Here is a 25,076-nt window from a genome sequence, read left to right on the forward strand (position 1 = left end):
CTTAAAGTATTAAACAAATCCTAAATCTACCCAATTACAAGTAAAGTGCGTTTTGTCAAAAGATTAACCAATTCTAAATGACATATGTTTTTAATATGATTCACATATGTCCTAACACATGTGTTTGGAAAAGTGAAATTTTTTACATGCACTCTTAAACTGTCGCAGATGAGTACAACATATTAACAAATTAAGTGCACAACATTTAAACAGAGGATAAGTTTTTGAAATTTTATATTATTGTATAGATAAATAATGCATTGTTTTGGCCAAGGGGCCCTCAAATTGTTTTTCTTAGTGAGAGGCCTTACATTTATAATTGTTATTGTTAATTATTATAAGACAAGCAAATAGTGTGATGAAGTTACACAATAACAGGACATAACTAAAATAAATAAATAAAAAAATAAAAAAAACTCAGAAGTTACACAATACTGACAAAACACGGATAGAAATCAATACAAATCTTTATTGTCCAAGCAACTTTATCATTACATAGAGACAAACAAACAGTTTATACAAACTCTTACTCTCTTTCGTATTTAAACCTTTGCTTCGGTTGCTTAATAGGATCTTAGAACCATATTAATGCATTACCTTAAATTAGGATTAGTTCAAGAAAGCTCAAGGAGATGAGGAAGAAGACGGATTAAAAACAACCTGCTTAGCACAACTAAGCACTTCATTAGGCCCTGTTTCTTCTCGGTTAACACCCATAAGATCAAGGTAATATAGGTACTGAGCTATGATGTTGTTCATGGACTCATTATCACCTTGACCGCAAACCAGATCTCCGTAGAGTATATTCATGGTAGCACCAAAACCTGAAACTCGCTTGCCCATAGTGTCATTCTTGTTTGGTTTCCAATAGTCAATAATGACTTCGTGTGCTGAAGGTTGGTGCTCCTTAATTGGCATCATCCATCTCCAAATTGCAACTTGGAAAGCTAGGGTGGCATTTTGTTCAATATATTCCGGATGGTTCAACAAATCCACATCCAGTTCTTTACCGGCTTCTCCGTAATTGTAGTTCCTATTGAAAGTATTAGAAAATATAAATTTTTTTTAGATTGTAGCATGCAACTATGAATTAATCTACAATAAATTCTTCTGGGTAGGGAACAAAAGGCATATACACGTTTTAGTGCAGTAGAAAATTGTTTTTCCTGAAAATTAGTAGCCTAGATTTCGATTGAAAATGCTTTAGGTGCTCTTACTTGAATTATGTTAGAAAAAGGATCTCATTTTAATGTTTTCTTTAACAAATATACATTTAACTCCATCGAAGTTTCAATTTGGGATAAAATTGAAGGAGTTCAAATCTTCTGTCCCACTTTTCCTGCTCCACTCTATACTCCACCAATAAATACTTGCCACGTGATACTATTAATTAATAATTGTAGGATTAATAAGTCAATAATGATAATATTTAATTAATTAGGCGAACACGTGGTAAATATTTATTGGTGGAGTACAGAGTGGAGCAGGAAAAGTGGGACAGAAATTGAACAATAATATATAAGAAAATAATTCAAATGCAAATTTGTAAAGGATGTATGATATGTCAAAGTGATTGAAAAAGTAGATACCAATAGATTGGTAGAGCACCCCGACTGTAGTATGCAATTCCAGAAGTGCATGGATAAGTATTTTTGTACTGCTCATCACAATAATATGAATTGGAATTCGTTTTCTTGTAATGGCATAAACTTGAAGCTGATGGTTCCTTAGTGGTCACATTATATTCACCTGAAATATATCATCCACTTTTACTTTGCATAGAGATTGAGTGAGTATAGGATCATTGTCTGTAGCTCAGATACAAATTTAATTACACACAACTCATGGATATATAGTGCTCCAGATTAAATTATATAGGTCCAACTTACAACCCAGTCGATTTTTAAAAGAAAAGGATCTACGTAAATCACTCTCTGTAAATTCAAATACAACCCAAAGCTTCATTCATTTGCTCAAAAAATGTAAGTTTCAAAAAGTAATTAAGGTTTTAATCATAAATCTCATCCCAAGAAGACCCTAAACAATGTAAAATGCGAAAATTTTCATTTGTTAATGAGTAGAATTTGTTTTCAGTTGAAATCATTTTAATCAAATACATGTTAAGAAAAGCCCAAATTATGCCCTACAATATCAATTCTCTTAACACATTAATCAACTAAACTCAAGAAAAGAAATTTTAAAATTAAAATTATGATTCTATTGATGATATTTCAGTTGATTAAAAATCATAGTCTTTATTACATATCCTATCTTTTGCTAACTAAATATTATATTGGGATAAAATAAAATTAGTAAAAATTGATTATTAATTAAACAAGTCTAATCATATTTTAAGATTTTTTTTCACCTTCGAAAAGGAATCAAATCAAACCGACAACAATATGTTCGGAGGGACCCATGTGGGTCCCACTCAACATGTTGTAAAAGAGCTTAGTGTAAACAACCGAAATATAATATTATTTTTCATATTGATCTAGTTTACTTAAACCCAAATTTGTACCCTCAAATCCACTTAGAACCTATGAAATCAAAGCCAGACAGAAAAGAAGTCGTCAAACACATATATTCAACCAAACCAACAACATAAAATTCCAAATTAAAATTTCACAAAAGCGAAACTTCGAACTCACAGGAGGTTTTGCTGGCAACATGGGCAAGAAAAGCTGCAACTTCTTTGGTTCCCGTGAACTTCCGGTTGATGTAGGTAGTACCAAAGCCATAGGGCTGGAAGTAAGCAGAGGCAGTGATAAAAGACTGGTAGTCCCAGAATGCCTTATTTGCATGGCTCTCAACCTCAAGGGAGTCACGGTTTGAGAACATCTTCTCAAACTGGTTGATCTGGAAGTAGTCAGTAATGGCCCCCTCGACACAGCAAGTTGGTGCTTTAAGTGTGTTGCACAAAGCACATAGTTTTTCTCCTTCAGTAATGGCCCCCTTGACACAGCATCCTCTTGAATAGGAACCCCTTGCGGGCCTTGCACAACGTAAGGCGTTACAATTCACAAGTATCACTAATATCAATGCCGTTGTCAAGAGTGCACAGCACTTATACTCCATTTTTTGAATGTAAAAATTAACAAGGGTGGAGTTGGAATAGAGGTCTGTACCTTCCCTGTATTATATACTGGGGACTTGGGTGATATAAGGTTTAGGAAAGAAAAGATAGTGAATTGCAAGTCATCAGAATTTCGAAGACTTGGCGGGTCTTCGGTCAGAAAGTCTGCAGAATCTTTCGCTTTTCTAGCTGCCACTTTAATTTACCTTATTTTATTTTTGCGCTAAGGAGGTTTTTGATTCCTTTCCTTCAAAAGAAATAAAGTTTAGTGGGGATGGCAGTTAGTTGTTACATAAAGTGTGTTACACACTCCTTTTTCTTTTTCTTTTTCTTTTTCTTTTTTCTTTTTTTTTTTTTTTTTTTTAATATATTTTTTTTTATCCAAAAAAAGAAAAACAAAAAAAAAAAAAAAACTGAAAATGTGACACACAGTGTGTAACTCTGCATTCTAAACTTTTTTTAAAATTTCTATTAAAAAAGAATAAGTTAACTAATTAATTTTCAGAGAGTTTTTTGAATAGAGATTTATAAAATCATTCACATGTATTAAATTGCACAATTTATATAATTATTTAAATAAATTATGTTACCATTAAGTATCACATTACCAAAAATAAACATGAATGATTTTTTAAGTTACTGGTGTGTAGCAAAATTCTATGGTAATTATGACGAAAGGGAAAAATCCTCAAAGGATCTAAGGTATATATTTGGTCTGATGGACAAAAAAACAAGAAGGAAGTATATCAATTTGGCCTAGAAAATAATGAAGAGGGCCTAAGTCTTTAAGATCAAATTTGGAGCTCAATTGGATAATCAGATGAGTTATAAAAGAGGGATGGTTTCCTCTAATGTTGATATCATCAGCATACAGGAACAAGTATAGCAGATTGGAAGCATGGTTGTAGATAAAGAGGTTATCATTTACCCTTGAAGCTACAAAGCCAAGATGTAGTAATTGAAAGGTGAACCTTTCAAACTAGGTTCTAGGAGCATGCTTAAGTCCATAAATTGTCTTTGTGCAAAAGATAAACATGATCAGGAAAATAAGGATGTAAATAGCCTTGAGGTTGTGTCATGTAGACTTCTTCCTTCAGGACCCCGTGAAGGAAAGGATTACTAACATCATGCGCTTCAAAGACCAACCATATTGAACTGCAAGAGTAGGAATCAATCTCATTGTTATTGGTTTAGCAACTGGACTAAATATTTTATCATAATCAAGTCCATGTTGCTGTAAATTATCTCTTGCAACTAGTCTGGCCTTGTAATGGGCAATGGAGCCATCATCGTGCTATTTGAGCTTATATACCCATTTACAAGTGACAATAGTCTTATCTAAAGGAATTGGAACGAGTGACCAAGTCTACTGCTTATATAAAGACTGGAATTCGGAGTCCATTGCAGCTGATCATTGAGGATATTAGCAGGCAATGGAATAAGAGGGAGGTTTCTTATACGTATAGTCAGTGATGGCTTTATAAATTTTGGATTTATGAATGCCAAGTTAATAACGATTAAACATGGGTTGAGAATTAGTACGAGTTGCAAGAGGAATAGAGAAGGAATTAAGGAATAGTAGAGGGGGAATATTGAGATGACAATAGTCGAGGAATGGAAGAACTGGTCAAAGAATTTCAAAAATTAATGACTTTTGGCTATTGCAAAAGACAGGAGAATTAGATTAAGTTGTTGGAGTGTCAAGAGAAGGGAATGAATGAGAAGCTGTACTAGGTCATGAAAGTAGTAGCCAGTGATCAAAATCATATGTATGGATTGAATGAGAAGAGGCTAAGGATAATTGATCAAAATTTAGGACAGGACAGTCCAATTGAATAAGGCATAACATGTAACATAAACTTTAATTTGTTGGTAGAGGGATCGAGACGCAAATAACATTTGGACAAAGTAGGGTAGCCTAGAAAGATAAACTCAAAGGATCTTGGCTGAAATTTATGTTTATTATAATGCATGATTGAACAAAGGATAACAGGCACAGCCAAAGGTCTTAAGGGCGTTGAAAGGTGGAGGATATGAGTGCAATTGTTCCTATGGAGATTTGAAGCCAAAAAGAGATAAGGTTAACATGTTTATGAGATAAAGGGGAGTGATGAAAGACCAATAATTGAGAGGTAATTGGACTTATGGAGTATATCTAGGCCTGTCTCAATAATATGCCTATGTTTTCTTCAAAAATTATACTTTGTTGAGGAACATAAAGATAAGATAAAGGATGTAAAATAGCATGAGTGGAGCAAATTATTGAATTTCTGATTTTGTATATTCTCCTCTGCCATCAATCCCAATGGTATGTTTGTATGGAGAGATTTTAGGGAGGATAGAAAATTGAGGAGAGAAAAGTGGAGAGAGCATTTTTAGTGGGTTTTTGGTTGGAAGAAGAAAAAAAGTGGTAGGGCCTAATGTTTTCTTCTCGGGTCCACTAAAAAGTTTTCTCCCCAAATTGAAGATGTGTTTTGGACACAATTGCCCCTCCCAAACGTTACTTTTTTAGACTTTTTCTTCTTTGCCTTTTTGTTTTTCTCCGCTGATCCATTCTTTGTTCTATTTTTATTTTTTTCTTATTTGCTTTTTTTCTTTTGCGTTGACCCTTTATTTGTTTTCTTTCTTCTCTTTTTATTATATATATATATATATATATTTTTTTCAATAACTTTTTCTGTTGTATCGGGCATGATTTTTCTTTTTGGGTGATTGCCTTTATTTTTAACGCATTTTTTTTAATTGGAAATCATTTTTTAATAAGGTCATATAAGTACATATAAACAATATCTATTTTCTATCATTCCATTTTTCTTCTTCACGAAACAAAATAATTTCCACCCCTCCATTTTTCCACCCTTCCAACCAAACACAAACGAGGGAGATAAAATCTATTATATCCTCCAACTTTTTCATCTCTTCTTCATTTTCTATCCTCCTATTTTTCCATCCTTTCAACCAAATAGACCTTAGGAAGATGAAAAAGTAGAAGGACAGAAAATAGGGAAGTAATGAAAATGTGAGAGGATAGAGAGATTTTATTTTCTTTCTTTTGGTTTGGTTGGAGGTAAAAAGTGAAGAGATGAGAAAAAATGAGTTTGTATAAATTTACTCATATGCCTTTATTAAAAAATGAGCACAATTAAAAAAAAAGTGGCAAACAACAAAAAAAAAAGTGGCAATCACCCAAATTTATTAAAGAAGAAAAATCATGCCCAGAGAAAAAAAAAGTAAAAAACAAATTTCCCATTAAACTAAAAGAAAAAGAGCATAAGAAAGGAAAGCGGCCACAACACCTATCATGCCAAAAAAAAAAAAAAAAAAAAAAAAANAAAAAAAAAAAAAAAAAAAAAACCAGAAGTTCTAGCCTGTAAAAGGGGGTAGTTCAGTCATTGATTGCAACTATTCCTCTCCCTTCTATTTTCTCCCCAAATTGGAGAGATAGAATATTGGTGGGCCAAAGAATAAAACTATTGAGCTTCACCAATTTTCCATTCTTCCTTTCTCTCCAATCAAATATCTGTAAAATTAGTTCTCTTCACTTTATTTTCCTTTATTTTCTATCCTCCTTATTTCTCCCCCAACCAAATGGGCTCTTAAGAGTTCTAATTTTGGTGGAATATTGAGTTTCAACTAAAGTTTTAAAGTGTTTAAAAATGGACAGAACTTCACATTTCTCTTTTTAAAGTAAACAAACCCATGAAATCTTGCAGAATCATTTACAAAAATGACCTGGAATCTGAAACCAAGAATAGATATAAGGGGTGCAGGCCCCTAGACATCATTATGTACAAGCTGGAAAAGAACTCAGAAGACATATCATGTTTACTCAATGAAAAACTACGCATTTTAGCTCTTACGCAGTATGTACAAGCTGAACAATATCATTCATGTGACTAATCTAAATAATACACATTAATTGTTTTATGAGTCGTTATATAACAAGGTTAAGGAGATTCTTCAAAAATTAGTTTGGAGGAATGGTTTGTCCAGTCAGTTTCTACCATGGAACTACTGCTTCATCTTGGCTTGACCTAATGCCCTTGTTATGAAACATCCGATTGGACTAATTGTGCGGCCCAATCCAAAAATTCAAAAGGATGGGCTTTACTAAGCTCAGATCAATTACACCACATAAAGTGGCCTCTCCTATTTCCAATGAAAGTATGACCTTAGAACAGGATTTAGACCCAAATCTAGTAAAAAATTCACCATGGAAGAGGCGTCTGAGAACTTTTCTGACTTACAATTGCTTCCACAGAAGAAAATTTTCAAAACAAAAATTAATATAATACGCCCAACAATTGATTATGTAACAAGAAAGACTAAATCAGTTTATCATATTGTCAATTGAAAATGATGTTACCGTAATTTGGATAAATAATTTTATTATTAATTTTGCACTTCAAAAGGTGAGAAAAATATATTTCAAATAAAACATTATATCTCAAATTGTATCAAGTTGATCTAGGAATCTGAGAAGTTTCAATTAACAGCATATTTCTTTCATTTTTGTTAATCTTAGTCCAGAATAAATGCACATTTTTTATGTACGTAATGTTTGTTTAAAAAAAAAAATGGAAGCGCAAAAATGAGATATTCCAAGATTTCACAACTAAAATGCATACTATACAAGCCTAGAAACTTTCATATATAATCCACAATAAATAGTTAAAAATATTAAGAATTTGAAAACAAAAATTATATCTCAATAGCCGCACAGCACTAGCAAAAGGCAGTTACAAATCACTAAATAAAAACTCTCTGACCTTCAAGCAAGTGTAACATCACACGGAGACACACATAGCTTATACATACAATTACTCTCCCTTAATGTTTGATCATTTCCTTTCTGTTACTTGATAGGTTCAGAGAACCTTATAAATGCACCGCCTTAAAAAAATGATTAGTTCAACAAAGGGCAAACTATCCATCAAAACCAAACAAATTAAAGCTCAAGGAGATGAGGAAAAAGATGGATTAAAAGCAACTTGCTTAGCACAACTAAGCACTTCTTGAGGCCCAACTTCTTCTCTGCCAACACCCATAAGATCAAGGTAATATAGGTAATGGGAGATAATGTTGTTCATGGACTCATTATCACCATGACCACAAACAAGATCTCCGTAAAGCACATTCATGGTAGTACCAAATCCAAAAACTCGCTGGGCTAGAGTGTCATTATTGGTGGGTGTCCAGGTGCCAAGAAAGACATCATGTGCTGAAGGCTGATGTTTCTTAATTGGCATCATCCACCTCCAAATCGCAACTTGGAAGGCCAAGGTAGCATTTTGCTCAATATATTCTGGATGGTTTAACAAATCCACGTTCAAATCTTTACCTGCTTTTCCATAATTATAGTTCCTGTTGAAAGCATAAGTAAACAAAAAAAAAATTTCAATTGACGCATGCAATATGAATTGATCTACACTAAATTCGTTTGAAGAATGCATCACTTAGATACTCATATTTGAATTATGCTAGAAAATAATCTCATTTTGGAGTATTTCTTAATAGATAAGCATAAATCTTTGAACGAAATTTCAACTTTGGATAAAATTAATAAACATAAGATGATAAAATAATTCAGATGCAAAGATATACATGATGTATGATCAATTTAAGTGTAAATTTTAAAGTAGATACCAATAGATAGGTAGAGCACNTTTGACATTTTTTAAAGGCATAACTAACTTTCTAAATCCTCTTTTTATATATATATATATATATCAAAAAGAAAGTTTTAATTTGATGAAGTTGGAAATGGATTTTAATGTTTTAATTATTTTATATCATTTAGTTATTTAATCTCTTATGTATTGATGTTATAGTTTATAATTTGTGCTTTGTATGACTTTATTTGATTAAAATGGTTTAACTGAAAACAAATCTTATAAAAAAATGTTTAATCAATAATTTGGTTTTTCAACTATAGGGTAAAATTCAATTTGGTCCCTCAATTGTATTAATTTATTTTTTCAAAAATTAATTGCGCCAATTTAATTTCTCAACTTTCAAAATCTATTACAAAAAATTCAAAATCGAATTTACTTCATCCTTGAATATTCTCTTCGTTTAAAATTTAATGAGGATAATAGAACACATATTAGAAGATTATTATAGAAAATGTAATTTTTTTTACAAAAAAAATCAATTTCAACTCTTAATTATGTTAATATTTAAACATACATTAGACCAAAGTATGAAGTTGACTTAATTTTAAAGTTGAGTGACTAAATTGATAGAATTAATAGTATAAGGATCAAATTGAACTTTATTCAATAATTGGAGGATTAGCTTCGTAATTTAACCTAAAAGATTTATATTGTATTTTCACCAAATGAATGAAAAGTGTTGGCTTGTAAGTGAGTCTAATCATATAGTGATTTAACTAAATTCATTTTCTCCAAAGAACAATTTAAGTTGGAACTAAACTAATTTGGAGCACCACATATCCATGCAAAGTAAAAGTGGATGCTTTTTTGTTGTTGTTTTTCGGGTGGAAATAAATTGGCTACCATGGGTCAATTAGCATGGGGTTCATGCTATAACAAGGAAATGAATTCCAATTCAAATTATTGTGATGAGCATTACAAAAAAACTTATCCATGTGCTCCTGGAGTTGCATACTTTGTCGTGGTGCTCTACCTATCTATTGGTATCTACTTTAAATTTACACTTAAATCAGCCACGAATAACCTTGATCAAACAAACGTGTGGAAGGTCCGAATAATCTTCCTAACACTCTTAATGATGTTGATAAGTTCTGGGTGGATCTGGAGACGATCAGAACTCGGAAAATATCTAAAGGACACTGCAACAGCTTTTCTAGCCGCATTTATGTGGAGAAGACCCCTGAACAGTGCAACCTCAGCTACCGCCACTCACAAAGAACTAAAGTAGACACATGACGTGACATGCACTTGAGTAGATGCGCGGATGGAGAACAGGTGGACGATGGAGATGATAGGAAGGGATGCTATATAAAGAAGAAGGGTCCCTGATAATGGGGGACGAAAACAAGAGAGAGAAAAAGGGAGAGAAAAGCTTGATTGTAGTTCTGAATGTTGTAATCACTGTTCACTCAATAAAACACCTCTTCGGACATTCATTCATGGAGTTGTTTGAGCATTATTTCATGTTATCCTCACTGCAAGTAACCTAGCCAACTGTTCTGTGCTTCATAATCAGCCCAGCTCTTTCGCCCACTCTCTACAAATTCATTATTCTGAGTTCGTTGGGCCTTTAACCCATATCCTTTGGGCTTGGGCTACAAAAACTGACCTTACAATTAATATATAGGCGGAAATAATATTTTCGTCCCTAAATTTTCACCCGATTCTCACTTTGATCCCTATATTTTTTTTTCACCGCTTTTAGTCATTATTCTAGAAAACGCATATCATTTTAGTCCTTTCCATCAATACCCTAAGGGCCCTATCCTACGTGGCAAACGGAACTATTAAAATAATAATAAAAAATTTTATTTTGGCATTATAAAATGCCATGTTAGCATTTAAATTAAAAAAAAATTAATTTATTAATTTTAACTAAATAAAAAAATTAAAAACAGAATTAAAAATAAAAAATTACATGAATTGAGATCTAAATATGTCTTAAACAAGAACAACAAGAACACAAACCCAGATCTAAGAACACAGACCCAAAAATTAAAATCCAAAAATTAAAAATTTCAAAAGTATCAAATCAATCAAAAAATACAACACAACCAATCCAAACAAAAAAATCTCAAACTCAGAAAAACCCATCAACCAACACGTCTAAAGCAAGCCACGAACCCAGGGACAATTACAGTGACCAAACCCACCAATAAATCACAAACCAAACCACAAATGAAGAACCAAACCACAAATCTGCCACAAACCAAACCCAGATCGGAACCACCAACCACCGCCACCCTGACCCAAATTGGAACCACAACCCAACAAAAATTAACCTATGAAACCCACGAAAAAGGGAGAGAAAGAGAACTCACCGTCGCCGTGCCGATTTGGATTTGTTGTGTTGTATTTATGGATTGTTCAATGACGATGCTCACTTTCCTTAATAGTCGGATCTTCTCCTTCAGTGATCAGCAATCCAACCACTAAGCCAATGACACGTGCGCTCTCCGAAACCGACCTCCACGAGCTCTCGGTTCTGAAGAAGAGACCGTTTTCGGGAACTCTGAGCGAAATCTCGGTAGAGGAGGAGGTGGAGGAAGCGATGAAGATGGTGGGGTCTGGTAGTAAAACGACGTCGTTATTGGGGGACAGGTGCGAGGTTGGGACGAAGAGTGGGAGTGGGATGCTAAGCTTGTTGGTGGCGGGTGGGTTCGGGTCTGGCAGCCGTAAGATTTGTGGCGGCGGTGGAGGTGGACGATTGGACAGTGATGAAGATGGGAGCTTCTGGGATTCTAATCATAGGAATGAGGGTTTAGGTGTTTCTGTGTTTAGATTTTAATTTATGTGTTTGTGTTCTTGGATTTTAATTTATGTGTTTGTGTTTGTGTTCTTCGGTTTTATGTGTTTGTGTTCTTCGATTTTTGGATTTTAATTTATGTGTTTGTGTTCTTGTATCTGGGTTTGTGTTCTTATCGTTCTTGTTTAAGACATATTTAGATCTCAATTCATACAATTTTTGGTTTTTAATTCTGTTTTTTATTTTTATTTTATTTAGTTAAAATTAATAAATTAATTTTTTTAATTTAAATGCTGATGTGGCATTTTTTAATGCCAAAATAAAATTTTTTATTATTATTTTAATAGTTCCGTCTGCCACGTAGAATGGGGCCGTTAAGGCACTGACGGAAATAAGATGGTGGGGTCTGGTAGTAAAACGACGTCGTTATTGGGGGACAGGTGCGAGGTTGGGACGAAGAGTGGGAGTGGGATGCTGAGCTTGTTGGTGGCGGGTGGGTTCGGGTCTGGCGGCCGTAAGATTTGTGGCGGCGGTGGAGGTGGACGATCGGACGGTGATGAAGATGGGAGCTTCTGGGATTCGAATCATAGGAATGAGGGTTTGTGTGTTTGGGTGTTTCTGTGTTTAGATTTTAATTTATGTGTTTGTGTTCTTGGATTTTAATTTATGTGTTTGTGTTTGTGTTCTTCGGTTTTATGTGTTTGTGTTCTTCGATTTTTGGATTTTAATTTATGTGTTTGTGTTCTTGGATTTTAATTTATGTGTTTGTGTTCTTGTATCTGGGTTTGTGTTCTTATCGTTCTTGTTTAAGACATATTTAGATCTCAATTCATACAATTTTTGGTTTTTAATTCTGTTTTTATTTTTTTTTTATTTAGTTAAAATTAATAAATTAATTTTTTTTAATTTAAATGCTGACGTGGCATTTTTTAATGCCAAAATAAAATTTTTTATTATTATTTTAATAGTTCCGTCTGCCACGTAGAATGGGGTCGTTAGGGCACTGACGGAAAGGACTAAAACGAGATGCGTTTTCTAGAATAGGGACTAAAAGCGGTGAAAAAAAAAAAGATAAGAATCAAAGTGAGAATCGGGTGAAAATGTAGGGACGAAAATAGTATTTCCGCCTAATATATAAATATTGATAATTAGATAATGGCAATTTAGAAGATAGAGTAAAAACGATTATTTGGGGTGACATGAAATTTATAGTATAGATATGCTTAATGTATAAATAGAAATGCTTAATTTATAAACTGACTTGACTTCCTTTTGGACCTTGAGTCCTCATGACTTCAGAATGTTTAACTTTTGTAGATTCTTTTTTACTTGAAAATTATATAAGTTGATTCTCAAAAAAAAAAAAATTATATAATTAGTTAAAAACACGTGAATTTTGCATTCTAAAATGGGCATATGACTTTTTTACAAGGATCCAAGAAGAAGTTGATGATATCTTCGTGGAAATACTCGTGTGAAACCTATACCACTTGTTTCTAATGGGACCCCTAGGACTACATCTACGTTCAAGGTTTTCTTCAAGCAGTACTAGACTCAATATTTACAACTCTGCTCGCCAGTTAGGTTCGCAATGGTATTTATGAAACCAACCACCCAGCCACTAATAACCACTGTATCTTCCTCTTACAAACCCAAACCCTTACTGAGATATATCTTCCAAACCACAAACATTGCTTTGTTTTCTTCCCCAGACTTTGTTGTGCTTTCTTTATGTTGAAAATTAATGAGTTTATGGTTTAAGTTTGAATAGTTTATGACCACTAGTTCCTAACAGTAATGAGTTTATAGTTTGAGTTGAAATAGTTTTGAAATTGTAAGATTNTGAGTTTAATTTAGAGTAGAAAACGAGGAGTCCAACATAAATAAACTATAAAAAACATAATCATATGTCTAACACTATATATAAAATTAGAGGAAGAGAGAGTTTGAATGATTTTATATTTATGAGCCTTCTTTTTTTTTTTTTTTTTTTTTTTTTTTTTTTTTTTAAACTAAAAAAAATTCATTTGGCACAAAAATTATATATATATATTGTGGGGTCAGGAAATCGTACAGCCACGGCCCACTCCAAGCCAGGCCCAAATGGCCCAATCCGAGGAAGGATGACTACCCAAGGCCAATTTGGGGAGCAAACTCTTTTTGGATCTACGCCGAAATCCCCTCGTCTTCAGCGTACTAAGGATAACTGTAGGGGAGGGGGGGACAGACCCAGAGCAAATTGTCACCTCAACACTTAATACGTTCACCTAACCCTTCTGGCCGCATTAATGAAGATGCAACCCCCGGCAGGGCTACATCGATCAGGTGAATCACTTGAGCACGGATACGACCTCTGATGGGACAGACAGCCAGAGGAGAGGCCAATGAACGATCAACAGAAGAAGAAAGAGAGTAATATATAAGGGAGACCAGCAAAATGTAAATGGAAGGTCTTTGGGGGGGTTTTTTGAGGAAAGGAGGAGAAAAGCCTCCTCGGTCCATGGCCGAGGAGCACCCCTAGTTGTAAATTATTCCAAGTATTTCTTCAATAAAAGAAAAAGATGTTCATGCTTCTAAGACGCAGGTCAGCGCCTAAACCTTCAACCTACTCTCTACAAATTCATTGTTCTGGGTTCGTTGGGCCTATAACCAATCTCTTTGGGCTTAGGCTACAAAACCGACCCTACATATATATATATATATATATATATATATATATAAATAGGTAAAGTTTAGAGAAAATCCAATTAGATTCTGCAATTGAAGTCCAATTTTGCATCATGTGTCCTAAATTATTTATTTTTAGAGAGAATTTATTTTTAATTTTGTAATTAAATGTGGCTTCATATCATAAATATCCATTCAAGTAAGCTATTGTGTATAAAAATCAAAGAGTCTAGAATTAATTAATATAAAATTATTTTAAAAATGAAAAATTTACATTTTCTACCTAATAATATTCTTACAAGACTTTTTAAAGAGTAAGAATGACTATCAATAATATTTAAATTATATATGTAAGATATTATACTATACATCTTAATGTGTATCTTTAAGTATTTTCATGCATATGCAAGGAGTTACAAGCTAGTTTCTATATAAATGTTTACCGTTTAAACCTCTCCTCTCTTGTTATAATCATCGAATTATTAATATAAAACAAAATTAAATCTTACGATTTCAAAAACTATTTCAAAAACTTGAATTATTTTTAGTTTTACAGAAAAAAAAAACTCATAAATATAAAATCATTCAAAAATTATTATTATTATTATTATTATTTTTTATGGTTTACTTATATTGAATTCATTTTTTTTACACTAAATTAACTCATTTGATACAAAAATTAAAAAATTTAGATTAGATGGCACACAGGTCTTAAAATTAAACTCTAATTGAAATCCAAATTTGACATTAAATTAACTCACTTAGCAAAAAAATTTAAAAACTTAGATTAGATAAGACACATGGCGCAAAATTAAAACTCTAATTCAAAATTTTAATTTAAGTTTCTCTCAGCTTTATCTGTTATTATTATTATTATTATATATAGATAGATATACAGATTATAAAGAATTATTAATTGAATTACAAAATTCTTAACAATTAAATTATTTACCATGGAACTTCTAAAAGTATAGACTGAATTTGAAACAATCTCTCAACCATAGATTAAAATTAAAATTTCTTCGAAAATTAATTACTAAAAAAAGGTTAAAAAGAAAATTGAGAAAGATAAAGATAAAGACAATTTTTTTAAAAAAACTGTCAGCCACATTATTTCGTTCACATTGGATTGATGCTGTGGCACACATAGAGGGACCAATTTGACTTCTTTAATCTTCTCAAAAAAAAAAAATTTGACTTCTTTAATGTAAGGAGAATAATTAAGCTTCCTGTACAATTGACGGCTTGGTGATTGCCCTTTACACACGTATGTGACACGCTTAATTGACCGGCCATGCAAGTAAATATTTATGGACATAATATTTGTTTACTATTTGTTTCCATAATATTTATTTATTTATTTATAATTCAACCGTTACCAAGAGAGAGATAGATTTGAATATTGTAAGAGATATAAAACCAAAGGCACAAAACATTTTCATAATTTCATTTTAATATACGGAAGTTTTTTTTTATATATTAAGTTATATTGATGTATAATGAAAGTGAAGTCAATCATAAACATCCTTCTTGTTTTCTCTATCTTTTTACACACAATTCCAAGTCCAACAATGAATACACCGTACACGCTGAGTGTGTAAGGAAATCCAATAACAACTTCCCTTCTTTTATGTTTAGCTGGACCAAAATAATTGCATCTCTTTTAGTCAAGTTTGGCTCAACTCATTGTGGGGTCTAAAGTGAATATTTAAGGTGGCTATTTTTTTTTTTTTTGGTTATATTTAAATATTAGTTGCATAATATTTATAATTTGATTTTTTTTATTTAAAAATATATTTGTTCTAACTTTTCAAGATGCAAAAATGTTGAGTATGTGTTTGCACTACAAAAAACTGTTTTTTTTTTCTTTCTTTTTTTCACCTGCTTTGAAAACTGCGACTATAGGGAGACCTAATACAAGTCTTTTAGAAACTTCCAGAAGAAGTTAACCTGTTAAGACAGTTTAAAGCCGGCACTTTTTAAATCTCAGCTATAGATACTCTACTACAGCGTTTTAAGAAAATGCCACAATAGGTAGAGCTATTATTAAAATTCTACTAACATTTATTTTTCAATTGTTATTATAGCTAATCCAGTTAATTTCTTTTGCGACATGGTCAATTTTAAATATGATTTTATCATTTTTAATATTCAAAAATTAATTTCTTAGACCAACTTTCTTCTCAAAAAAAAAAATTATATCTCAAATTGTATCAAGTTGATCTTGGCATCTGAGAAGTTTCAATTAACAACATATTTCTTTCATTTCTGTTAATCTTAGTCCAGAATAAATGCACATTTTTTTTGTACGTAATGCTTGTTAAAAAAAAAATGGAAGCGCAAAAATGGGATATTCCAAGATTTCACAATTAAAATGCAGGGTATACAGGCCTAGAAACTTTCATATACAATTCACGCTAAATAGTTACAAAATATTAAGAACTTGAAAACAAAAATTACATCTTAATAGCCGCACAACACTAGCAAAAGGCTGTTACAAATCACTAAATACAAACTCTTGACCTTCAAGCAAGTATAGCATCACATGCAGACACAAACACACATAATTTATACGTACAATTACTCTCCCTTAATGTTTGATCATTTCCTTTTTGTTACATGATAGGTTCAGAGAACCTTATAAATGCACCTCCTTAAAAAATGATTAGTTCAACAAAGGGCAAACTATCCATCAAAACCAAACAAAGCTCAAGGAGGTGAGGAGAAAGATGGATTGAAAGCAACTTGCTTAGCACAACTAAGCACTTCTTGAGGCCCAGCTTCTTCTCTGCCAACACCCATAAGATCAAGGTAATATAGGTAATGGGAGATAATGTTGTTCATGGACTCATTATCACCATGACCACAAACAAGATCTCCATAGAGCACGTTCATGGTAGTACCAAATCCAGAAACTCGCATGGCTAGAGTGTCATTTTTGGTGGGTTTCCAGGTGCCAAGAAAGACATCATGTGCTGAAGGTTGATGCTTTTTAATTGGCATCATCCACCTCCAAATCGCAACTTGGAAGGCCAAGGTAGCATTTTGCTCAATGTATTCTGGATGGTTTAACAAATCCACCTTCAAATCTTTACCTGCTTCTCCATAATTGTAGTTCCTGTTGAAAGCATGAGTAAAAAAAATTTTTGAATAGAAGCATGCAATATGAATTGATCTACACTAAATTTGTTTGAAGAGTGTACCACTTAGATACTCATATTTGATTTATGCTAGAAAATAATCTCATTTTGCATGATGATTTTCTTAATAGATAAACATAAAACTTTGGACGAAGTTTCAACTTTGGATAAAATTAATCAACATAAGATGATAAAATAATTCAAACGCAAAGATATNTTTAAAAATCAGATTCTAATTTGGTTCTAAAAAAAAAAAAAAAAAAAACCATTTTTTTTTACTGTTTCAATTTTTAAAACCATGCCAATAAGATAAAAACCCAACTTGAAGTTCACAAAACAGAAAAGTCTGAAATACTCACAGGAGATTTTGGTGGCAACATGGGCGAGAAAAGCTGCAACTTCCTTGGTCCCAAAGAACGTCCAATTCATGTAGGTAGTACCAAAGCCATAGGGCTGGTAGAGAGCAGACGCAGTGATAAAAGACTGGTAGTCCAAAAATCCCTTGTTTGCATGGGTCTCAACCTCAAGGGAGTTACGGTTCGAGAAGATGTTCTCAAACTGGTCCATCTTGAAGTAGTACCGAACGGCACCTTTGCAGCATGCTGGGCGGCCCCGATTATATGGAGTCGTACTGCCTTTATTGCAGTTGCATGCCAAAGAAGCTCCAGTTGCACCCGGAGGCGGTTTAAGCGTGTTGCATTGATAACAAGACTTTAGAGGCAAACCTTTATTCAACGAAGAGTACTCGTAATCACAATTCACAAGAAGCACTAATGTAAATGCCAATAATATTGTCAAGGATACAGACCATATATACTCCATTAATTTTGCCATATTAATATTAATTAACAAGCTTGGTGAAGAGTGGAGAAAGTCTGTAATTTCACTAATTAAGGAGGTTGTCAGAAGAAGTTGCTGCCTATAAACTTAGAGGATACTGTGATGGCTGCTGAGACAAAAGATAGTCAACTGCAAGTCAATAAAAAATTTATTTATTTATTTATTTTTGGGTACTTTTATCTGATCAATAAAGATATTAGTAAGTTAGTAACCTTTTGAATAATAAACAAAATCTTTTTATTTAAAAGTAAATTTAAATATACTATATCCACCATGGATACATATATCCACTCATGGATTTCAGTCATAAATTAATATATAAATATTGATGATTGGATAATGTAGCTAGATTGTAGACAATGTAGAGGACTGTGTAAAAATTTTTATTGGGGTTGACATGCATGGAATTTAAATAAATATGCTTAATAAATCATATCCAAACTTCCTTTTTGGACTAGAGAGGCATAGTGGGTCCCGTCACTGCAGAATGTTTTGCTTTTGTAAATTCTTGTTTACTTGAAAAGAATAGAAGGAAGAAACACGTGAATTTTGCATTCTTGTTTGATACATCATTTTAATTATATGTTTTCAGTTTTTAAACAGTATTATAAGTATTTTTATATACTTTTTCACTTATATATATTAAAAAAAAAAAAATTTGAAAACATGTATTTAAACACATGTACCAACCGAGCTCTAAATTTTTGGAATTTTTATTGGTATTTCTAAACTTATTTGGACCTTCAAAATTTGAACCAAGTTTGTAATTTGAGTAGTTGCACTCTACAATCTTGCAATACAAATTTATTTCCAAAATCCGTATAATGATATCTTCTTCTTCTTTTTTATATATGCAAAAGTGGAAGCTTAGATATTAAGTTTGATTGTGAAAATATTATGAACCTTAAAAAGATCTACACAACAAATAATAAGAATGGAAAAAAAAAATCCCAAAGAAAAGTACACACAAATCACATAGAAGAGAAGAAAATATCTTTAATTATTTGATATATAAAAAATATTTAAAAAAATTCTTACTTAAAGTCATGTTAGAACTCAAATTGTTTGAAGCTGGTCCTTGCATGATGCATCTGAGAATTTCGAATGAGAATATATTTCTTTCATTTATGTCAAAATTAGACAAAATAAATTCACATTTTCTTTTGTACCTAACCAAGCGCAAAAAATGGAATACCTCCCAAGATTTCAAAACTAAAATGCTTATCATACAAACATAGAAAGGTTTGCATCAGCGGTTCTATTTCCTTGCATAGACTCACAAGGAGTTTGACACAACTCATTTTAAACGAGGGATTCCTTCCACTCTTACAACTTTGACCAAATGCGCTTTTTAACATAGCTGAAGCCTTCCTTCTTTGACCTTCCTACCATAGAAACAACTAAGATATTTCGCATACTGTCTTATAATTAGGACCCAGAGGGCATCTTTTAATTCTTCTTGAAAGATGGGCATTATCTCCATCCAATCCTAAATTCTAATGGCATATGCCTAACACTTGTGAACATTATTTCAATCCAATCCAGGTGGCGTCATTTTGTTTAAGCCTTTTCCATTAAGTGTATATATAATGTGTAATGAGTTTATGGTTTAAACTTAAGTGTTGTTAAACTATCAGATTTAATTTGAAACTTTTAAAATTGTAGTATTTATTTGGGAACAATCTTTAAACTATAGATTGAAATTATAATTTATTCAAAAATTATTTAGTAAAAAAAACGTAAAAAGAAAAGTGACAGACAAAAAGAAAAAGATCAATTTCCCTTTTGCTAATAGAAGACTTGGGGATTGATGGTCTATGTCTGCTAGTGTATATCACTCACATTGGATTGATGCTTTCGGACACAACAAAGAAGACCAATTTGAGCTTTCACGTCACACCCCTCATATCTGATCGATATGAAATTTGTCGTATGTGTTAAAAATATAAAGAATATGCAATTCAACAATTACATTTTCAAAATATATAATCATGTTAATTTTTTTAATAAGAGTTTTAGCAAAACTTTGTCCTTTTTTACAACTTTGCAGACACCAATAAATAAATAAATATATATATATATATATATATAAGAATTAGATAGTTGAGGAAATGGTATTTGAACTATGATTTTCTTAATAAAAAACAGCAAGCTATGTTATTGATTTACAAAGCTCTTGACTTAAATACAACAAACAAAAAATCACAACTTTAATTACACAATACCAATTCATGAACATATAGTGCATCAAATTCATTAGTTCCAACTTACAATTCAATCTGTTTTTAAAAAAAGGATCTACTTAAATCGCTCTTTGCATGTAGATTCACTTACAACCCTATACTTCATTCATTTGCTCAAAAAAATTACGTTTTAAAAAGTAAATTAAGACTTTAATCACAAATCTCATCCCAGCTGAGCCTAAACAATATATAATTTTTAACTTTTTCATTAGTTAATCAGTAAAATTTTTAACTTTTTCATTAGTTATTCAAATAGACGTTTAACAAAGCTCAAATTATACCCTTCAATAAGAATTCTTAACAGATTAATCAACTAAACTCCAGAAAAGAGTTTTAACATTCATTTGCAACTTTACCAATTAAAGCTTATTGCTTCGTTTGGATGTTGCAAATTAAAAGTGTTTTTTTTTTTTCTCCCAAATAATCAATTATATACATCGTGTAATTATGATTTTATTGATGATATTTCAGTTGATAAAACAAATCTGTAGCCTTAATTATCGTTAAGTGTTGTAATAAAAAAAAAATAGCAAAAATTGATTAAAAAAGTAAACAGATGTAACAATATTTTAATTTAGAAAAGGAAAGATAGTGAAGTGCAAGTCATCAAAATTATGGAGACTTGGGGGGTCCTTCGGTCAGAAAGTCTTCAGAATCTTTCGCTTTTCTAGCTTCTTTTTTACTGATCTTATTTGATTTTATCGTTAAGTGTTTTTCCTTTACTTGAAAAGAAATAAAGTTATAGACACGTGATTATGAATACTGCATTCTAAACTTACAATAACAATATCTTCGTTTCATTCGTACTAATATAGACAAAGTAAGCGCAAAAGTGGATACATTCCAAGAATTCACAGCTAAAATGAGTATTACATAAACATAAAATGGTCCATATACGATCCACTTTAATAATTACACAATAACCAGAAATTGAAAGCAAAAATATATCTCAAGAGTTACACAACACTAGCAAAAGATAGTCACAAATCAATAAATACAAACTATTATTGTTCAAGCAAGTTTAGCTTCACAAGGAGACATGCAAATAGTTTATACAAACTCTTACTCCCCTTAAAGTTTGAACCTTTCCGTTTTGGTTATGTTATAGATTTTGATTAAATTGCATATTTGGTAATCATCCTTTGACCTTTATTTCAAAATCATATTTAAACTTTAAAATGTTTCAAAAATATCTTCATTAATATTATTTGATGGGTGAAAAATGCTAGGGTAGCAAACATAATTCATAAAATCGAGGTCATTCCAATGATGTAGAACTTATAATGTGTATGTATTCCATTTCACATATTTTTATTTTTCATTCACTAGATAACTATTAAGATATTTTTAAAATGTTTTTTCTAGTCTAGGGACTAAATGGAAAATTTTAAAAGATACGTACTATTTTGTAACAAAGGACAAAGGTTGAGGAGTACCAAATATGCAGTTTAACCCAAACGATTAGTTTAAGAAAGGACGGGCTATCCACCAGCCAAAATAAATAAAAAATCAAGGAGATGAGTAAGTGGATTGATTGAAAGCAACCTGCTTAGCACAACTGAGCACTTCATATGGCCCTACTTCATCTCGGTCAACACCCATAAGATCAAGGTAATATAGGTAATGGGAGATGATATTGTTCATGAACTCATTATCACCTTGACCGCAAACCCGATCTCCGTAAAGTACATTCATGGTAGCACCAAAATCAGAAACTCGCTTTGTCAAAGTGTCATTCTTGGTAGGTTTTCAATGGCCGATAAAGACATCGTGTGTTAAAGGTTGATGCTCTTTAATTAGTGTCATCCACCTCCAAATTGCAATCTGGAAGGCCAAGGTAGCATTTTGTTCTATATATGGTTCAACAAATCCATATTTAAGGCCTTACCAGCTTCTCCATAATTATAGTTCAGATTGAAGGCATCAGAATTAATACTGTTTGAATGGTGACATTCAACTATGAATTAATATAATATATTCATCAATGTTAGGAAACAAAACACAAAGTCTTAGATTGTAGATTAAAATGCCTGTCTTTTATCTAACAAAATGTCTGCATTAATTTTACCAAAGGTTGGTTGCACATGCTTATCCCAACAAATTAGTTACCTAGATTTCGTTTGTAGAGTGCATGACTAAAGTAATAATATTTGAATTATGCTAGAAAATGAACCTCATCTTAATGAGATTTTTAGGATAATCATAAAACTTCATAGAAATTTTAACTTTAGATAAAATTGAACAATATAAGAAAAAAAATTCAACTGAATAGATATAAAAAATGAATTATCATGCTTTGTTATAAAGTATGATTAAAAAGGTAGATACCAATTATATATAGGCAGAGTACCCCGACCATAATATGCAGCTCCAGGAGCGCATGGAAAAGTTCTTTTAAAGTTCTTATCACAATAGTGCGAGTTAGAATCCCTTTCTTTGTTATCACATAAACCCCAGGTTAATGGTTCCTTTGTCGCCACTTTATATCTACCTGAGAAATATCTTCAACTTATACTTTATATAGAGATTGAGTGAGCAAAGAATTATTGTCACCAAAGCTACATACAAATTTAATTACGCACAACCAGTTCACTGATATGTAATGCTCCATATTCATTTACTTCCAATTTCCAACCCAATCTGTTTTTATAAGAATATAAAAAATATATTTAACTAGTAGATTTACTTAGAAGTAATTAGAACCCAATGCTTCATTCATTAGCTCCAAAAATGCAGGACTCAAAAACTAGATTAGGATTTTAATTATTGTTAGGACATATGTGGTTCATGTTAGGAACATATGTCAACATTTTATGTAATTGGCTAATCCTTTGACAAAATGCATTTTACTTGTAATTGGGTAGATCTAGGATGTATTTAATGTTTCAAGAAATGAGGTTTCAAGTTCAAGTGTTAAAGTCATGCAAGTTTATCCAAGAATCAAGTGAGAAAGTGCAAGATTTTAAGACTTGACAGCTAGCATCTATCGAGATTTAAAAGCTGCTGAAACCCGTGGCTCGACATCTAGCTCGATAGATGGCTATCTATCGAGGATTATGAAACTTAGTTTTTCAAGATTGTTTTTCATCCAATCCGTGAGCGTATGTTTGAGCTTTCTTTTCTCATAACCCTAAACATATATATGGATTATTTTAAGGGCTAAAAAAGGTGATGCAAAGTTGCACAAGAGCACAATTCCATAAGTGTGAAAAAAAGTGTAACCGGAAACCGAGTTTGCCCTAGTTCTTCTTTCTCTTCAAGAAGTTGTTGTGTTTGTACACCGTAGGGTTTTGTGACCAAGCAACTTCATGATCGTCATCATCTGGATGAACTGAAGAACTTTGTAGCCAACATCTTTCTCAAGTTGGTGATCAAGTCCCGTAGTAAGATCCGCGCAATTGGTTAGTCACATACTGGTAGTCGTGCATTGAAAATGAGAGATTGTCACTACAGAACAAGTCCAATTGGGCATTGGGGTAAAGGTTCAATTGTAAGTTGGTATAAGGTACTGGGATTTCATTACTTGTAACCATTTGTTTTGATAATAGTGGATTCTCGGGAGTGGTGACCTTAAAATCATCCGGTGGAGTTTTTACCGTGTAGGTTTTTCCTATTTGTAAACAAATCACCATGTTAATTTGTTTTCCGCTGCATACTTAGTTTAATTGGTGATTTGTTTGTGCTACTACGCATATTACATGTTAATTTGATTAATTAATAAACTTGGCTAATTAATCAATTAATTTATCACAAGGGGTCAATACATTCTTAGCCTATCAAGTGATATCAGAGCTGGCACACTCTGATTAGGGTTAATCTTTGTCATGTGATGCATTGACCCCTATTTGTCATGGATAGAGGACAATCTCTTATTATACCTCATTTATTTGATGACACTAACTATGCATACTGGAAAGTACGCATAAGTACTTTCTTGCAGTCTTTAGATGAGAAAGTGTGGCAAGCTGTGGAGATAGGCCGGACTAAGCCTACAGAAGCGTCGGCTGACTAGGATAATGCTAAGATCAAGGCGGCAAACTTCAACAGCAGGGCATTAAATGCTCTATTCGGTGTAGTCATGAATGAGGAGTTCAAGAAGATATCCTCCACTAAAACTGCAAAGGAAGCATGGACCATCCTCCAGACAACCTATGAAGGAACCAAGGTTGTTAAGGATTTAAAGCTTCAGAGGCTCACTACCAGCTTTGAAGAGATCAAGATGGAAGAGGATGAGTCATTTGATGAGTTCTATGCCAAGCTCAAGGACATAGTAAACTCAGCATTTAATCTTAGGGAAACCATTCCTGAACCTAAGATTGTGAGAAAGGTGCTCAGATCTCTGCCCGAAAGATTCCATGCCAAGATCATTGTGATTGAGGAATCAAATGATATTGACAAAATTCCTTTGACAGAGTTGGTTAGCAATCTGCAGACCTATGAGTTAGGTTTGACAAGGATCAAGAAATCGAGCAAGAGCAAGAGCATGGCATTGAAGGCCAAAAGCAGTGATACTAATGAGTCTTCAGACGATTAAGATTCTAAAATGAAGTCCTACATTACAAGGCAATTCAAGAAATTCATGAAGAATGCCGATGGGAAGGGTTTCGACAAGGACCGTAGGCAATCCAGTTCCTCACAATTCAAGAGCCAAGATAAAGGGAAAAAGGATCCTAGGGATGGCGGTCAGTA

At 32.4% G+C, this 25,076-nt stretch overlaps 1 protein-coding gene, 1 non-coding gene and 1 pseudogene across 2 annotated transcripts; all 3 read right to left on the minus strand.

Annotated features, from left to right (window-relative positions):
* Positions 1-451: 451 nt before the first annotated feature.
* On the minus strand, positions 452-3,194 carry LOC112006465 (chitinase-like protein 1). The gene is made up of 3 exons (XM_024038740.2): positions 2,652-3,194; positions 1,590-1,749; positions 452-1,033 (listed from the first exon to the last, which is right to left on the minus strand). The coding sequence occupies exons 1-3, from the start codon at positions 3,076-3,078 to the stop codon at positions 625-627; spliced, it is 996 nt and encodes a 331-aa protein (XP_023894508.1). The 5' UTR covers positions 3,079-3,194; the 3' UTR covers positions 452-624.
* A 13,403-nt stretch (positions 3,195-16,597) lies between these two features.
* LOC112006442 (uncharacterized) lies at positions 16,598-18,286 on the minus strand. Its single transcript, XR_010630680.1, has 2 exons — positions 17,664-18,286; positions 16,598-17,282 (listed from the first exon to the last, which is right to left on the minus strand). It is a non-coding gene; the product is annotated as an uncharacterized LOC112006442 (transcript).
* A 3,610-nt stretch (positions 18,287-21,896) lies between these two features.
* LOC136061187 (chitinase-like protein 1) lies at positions 21,897-24,270 on the minus strand (annotated as a pseudogene).
* Positions 24,271-25,076: the final 806 nt, after the last annotated feature.

This window comes from Quercus suber, unplaced genomic scaffold (genome assembly GCF_002906115.3).
Source record: "Quercus suber isolate HL8 unplaced genomic scaffold, Cork oak 2.0 scaffold_171, whole genome shotgun sequence".
NCBI lineage: Eukaryota > Viridiplantae > Streptophyta > Magnoliopsida > Fagales > Fagaceae > Quercus > Quercus suber.

What these genes read in the sequence shown, in the direction of transcription:
- LOC112006465 (XM_024038740.2), bottom strand. Translation starts at nt 3,078, where the DNA reads ATGGAGTATAAGTGCTGTGCACTCTTGACAACGGCATTGATATTAGTG. An exon ending in TGTTGCCAGCAAAACCTCCT is followed by an intron (nt 1,750 to 2,651) that starts GTGAGTTCGAAG and finishes GATATATTTCAG; the next exon opens with GTGAATATAATGTGACCACT. An exon ending in GGTGCTCTACCAATCTATTG is followed by an intron (nt 1,034 to 1,589) that starts GTATCTACTTTT and finishes TACTTTCAATAG; the next exon opens with GAACTACAATTACGGAGAAG.